General features: G+C 40.8%; 1 protein-coding gene across 1 annotated transcript; it reads right to left on the minus strand.

Annotated features, from left to right (window-relative positions):
* Window positions 1-849: 849 nt before the first annotated feature.
* LOC149028931 (receptor-like protein kinase ANXUR1) lies at window positions 850-3,490 on the minus strand. Its single transcript, XM_089149474.1, has one exon. The coding sequence runs from the start codon at window positions 3,451-3,453 to the stop codon at window positions 850-852; it is 2,604 nt and encodes an 867-aa protein (XP_089005600.1). The 5' UTR covers window positions 3,454-3,490.
* Between the last annotated feature and the right edge of the window lie 871 nt (window positions 3,491-4,361).

A 4,361-nucleotide genomic window follows, 5' to 3' on the forward strand; every position in this document is an offset into this window, starting at 1 on the left:
CTAGCTTGTGTTAGATCTTTCTCTCTTCTCTCAGGAGCTAGATTCCTTTTGGGCATTGAGTTGATCCCAATCCACAATGGTTTACAATCTCAGCAACGTCATATTAGCAGTTTGCTTGATCAGGCAGGTGTGACAGGAGCTAATTAAGCCCATTTCTATGCCTATGACTCCTTCCATTCACTGGTCTTTTCCTGGTGGGAAACCTCTTGCTGATCCCTCGCTCTCTTTATAGGAATCTTCTTGATTCTTTATAGTATTTCACATTGACATGGCTGGATCTCTCTTATTTGGTTAACAAGTATGTCAATTTGTAGCACATTCTACTGAGGACCACTGTCTTGCTCTCTGTGGAGATATCTTATTTGAGCGACTTGATTTGCATCAAAATTTCATTAAAAAAGAAGAAGAAGAAGAAGAAGAAGAAGAAGAAGAAGAAGAAGAAGAAGAAGAAGAAGAAGAAGAAGAAGAAGAAAAAGTGAGAAAAAGAAAATATACTCAAAAGATAACATAGATATATGAGAACAACCATAAAAAATGGCAATGCTTCTTTTTTTTTCTTCTTCATTTACATGTTTGGTATAATCATGTAAATAAGATTGTATTCGAATACAGAACTACCATGTAAGCTATAAGAATATTACACTCCACAGATTTGGCTGAAGGGGCATGGTATATGCCTTAATCTCAATTGAGTTACCACACAAAGCTACAAAGCTGTGATTAATTGAATTGTACAACTATCAATTTTAACTAGCCTGTCTGGTATTTGATACTAAAGCACAAAGAAAAAAAGAAAAAAAAAAAGAAAAACGAAGAAGAAGAAGAATTCTCTAAATCACTGATTCATCCTCACCGGCCCCTTGGATGTACAAGCTGCGAGAAGATCACGCTTGATGATTCCTCACTGTTTTCACTCTCAGTTCCAATGCTAAAATTGGAAGCATGGATACCCATATTAGCTTCATGCCCATCAGATTGGTTTTTAGTACTTCTCATACCATCCATGTCCTCCATTTTCAATGCTTCAGGGTTCTCTTGCGATTGAAGTGCGAACTCAAGGTTCCATAGCACATCACCCATTGATGGACGCTCAATCCCATACTCAGACAAGCACTTCTCAGCCGTTTCTGCAAACTTCTTTAAACAGTCAGGGTTGATCTGCTGCTTGATATTAGGATCGATAATGTCTTCCAGAAAACCTTTCTTTTTGCAATGTAATGCCCAATCTGCAAGACTGACTTGTTCCTTGGGAAGGCTTGGATTCAGTGCAGGCCTTGCACACAGAACCTCGAACAAAACAACCCCAAACGAATAAACATCAGATTTCTCCGTTAGTTGCTGTCGCCGGAAATATTCTGGATCTAAGTACCCGAAGCTACCCTTCACCACTGTACTGACATGTGTTTGATTCAGGTTTGGACCAGTTTTTGATAGTCCAAAATCAGAAACCTTAGCAACCCATTTCTCATCCAAGAGAATGTTGGTGGTCTTCACATCTCTATGGATGATTGTGTACTTGGCACCAGTGTGAAGATAATGAAGCCCTCTAGCTGCTCCTATACAAATGTCTAGTCTTTGCTTCCACGAAAGATGATTTTGACCCTTGTACAGATGCTCTCTGAGGGTGCCATGAGCCATGAAATCATACACCAAGATCATCTCATTCTGTTCTTCGCAGTATCCAATCAGGGAGACTAGATGTCTATGTCTTAGTTTGGAAAGCATCTCTATCTCTGTCTGGAATTCATGAAGTCCTTGTTCTGAAGATGGGTTTGCTCTTTTGATGGCTACCTTGATTCCTCCATCAACAACTCCCTTATAGACCTTACCAAAACCACCAACACCGATTACATAAGATTCATCAAAGTTCTTGGTACCGTGTTTCATCTCCGCCAAGGAGAAATGCCTGCAAAGAGCTGCAGCCATGGAGGAAAGATGGCTACTTGCGTTGCTCTTGCCAGAGATTGTTGATTTACTCGCACTTGTTTGAGAGTTACCATAGAGAGGCAACCACCCAGATGTACAAGAAGAATCAGGTCCAGGTACTCGCCTTTTACGATGGTAGACAACAATGCATAGAACAGCCATGAGACCAACGGCAGCGGCGCCACCGGCGGCGCCACCAATCACCTGGGCTTTGTTAGATTTTGTTGAAGCAAACTCCCTCGTGGGTTCTTCCTCAGCGTCGAGCATCATCTTCGAGGGCACAGGGTTGGGCCCGGCCAAGTTCCCTGTGGTGTCACTCATCTTGAAAATCTCCAAACCATTAAGGATAGCATCATAAACTTCAGGCTGCAGCGAAACGGATGGGTGAAGCGCAACCCAGATAGTCTCATCATCACCGGGTTGATCGGTGACGACCACCGCGTAGTCTCGGTACACCGGCACCCCACTAGAACCAGCCATGACAATCACATCTACTTCACTATCAGCCGTCTGATTGTTGAGGTAGATATCGAATGCTCTCTGGTTGACCTTAGTCCACACAAGCTCACAGAAATGGAATCTGATGACGTAAGTGAAATTCGCGTCAACTTGAAAAACCCACGTGAGATTATAATTCTTGTTGACCTTGGGATCCGGACCCATCTGTCTGAACGTAGTGTAAACATCTTCTGGAGCAATGTATTCCGGCGTGTCGTTGGTGTATTTAAGCTTGAAACCGTCTTCGGCGTCAGCGACGACACCAACTCCGGAGCCTAAGATGTATGGAGAATCGTCGTACCACGTTCGATTTAGACCGGAATCATTCGCCGGCGATACGTATTGCCCACCGACGTTGAGCCGGAACATGGTCTGGAAACTGGAATCGCCTAGATCAATGCTCTGGTCTGAGAAACCAACCATCACCGCCGACGTAAACAAGTCCGGCATCTCAATCACTTCGATCCCATTGATGAAAGCATAAGATCCATTATGCAGCGGGGAAGGAAAGAAAGTGATGTTTAAACGCCCATTTGTGGAAGCACTCAAGGAAAATTCTCTCAAAATGTAAGCCTGCGTCAGGGCCTGGGCTGTAATGGAAGCGCTGAAATTATTGAGTAGTGTGATTCCATTAGCGATTACACCAAAATATGCATCAGAGATGTTTAGGGTGCTGTAAGAGGTTGGGTAGAAATGGAGTCTGATCCAGTGGCGACGATTGGAAGAAACCTTGAAGATGTAAGTGGATTTTGATGTGAAGATTCTTGCGTTCATGTAAGGGACTGTTGAAGGCAGAGAAGGGTCTTGGAGTTCTGCTCTTGCAGGAATGGAATCGTCTGATGATACAAGGTACTTGGTATCAGAATCCCATTTCCTATTATCTTCATCTGCAACTCCGTCTTTTGAAACACCACAATTTAAGATATAAGACGTTGTTGATCTAGAGATGGACTCATTAGACGCACAGAGAGAGATGCAGAAGATAGAAAACAAAACCAAAGAAAATAACAAGAGCGTTTGGTTACTCATGGCTTGGGATTGTTGAGAGATTAACCGAGAGATCTGAGGAGGGAAAAAGAAGAGAATTCTGGGTACAGGAAAACGATGTCAGCAAGGATTATTTCGACTGTGAATTACGTTTTCCTGTACGCCCAAAGTTATAGGTAACCAACCTCACTTCTTCTTCTTCTTCTGCTTCTTCTTCTTCTGCTTCAATTCGATCAATCTCCACTATCGAACCCCATCTCTAAGATTGAATGGTGAGACGAAAGAAGTTGACGAAGAACAATAAAACTGATCTTAGATTTCTTCTGAATTTTTGCAATTTCCTTTTGGCTTTACTTTTAATTGATCGGACATTGATTAAAGAGAGACGTGAGGTAGTATTCAATGAAAGAGAACGTAAACCGAAATCCGGTAGCATTGATTGGTGATAAAGAGTCTCATCCTATCTAGCCTTATTGAAGAAGACTTCTCTTCAATTTACTTCCTTGTCCAACCCTTAACGGAAGAGTATTCCGTTTTGTTTAGGTTTTTTCCCCACATTTTTTATAGTACATGGAGAGGTGATTATTTGTGATTCTTTAATTATGGGGTAATTAGTAATGTCTCAATAGTGTAGCTTAATTACAAAAAAACACAATACTGTAGCTTAATTACTAATCTAAGTTTGCTTTTTATGAAATTCCTATTGTCCGTTCACTTCCAATAATGTTAAGAGGGTCTCAAGATTAGATATATAATGTCTATTTTAACTCATAATTAAATTTAAATAACCCAAATACAATGTTTCTCTCACTTTAAAAACATCATATGTAGTATCAAGTTATATTCTTTGAATTTCAAAAATTTTTATTTTATGAGATGAATAAGTAATAACAAATCTCAGAGCTGTTTTGAAGTTCTGAAAAAATAAAAAAGTGCAACATCATCAATTA

Source organism: Hakea prostrata, chromosome 1 (assembly GCF_041222555.1).
Source record: "Hakea prostrata isolate BN-2017 chromosome 1, UWA_Hpros_2, whole genome shotgun sequence".
Classification (NCBI taxonomy): Eukaryota; Viridiplantae; Streptophyta; class Magnoliopsida; order Proteales; family Proteaceae; genus Hakea; species Hakea prostrata.

Coding starts and splice junctions, on each gene's coding strand:
- LOC149028931 (XM_089149474.1), bottom strand. CDS start 3,453: ATGAGTAACCAAACGCTCTTGTTATTTTCTTTGGTTTTGTTTTCTATC.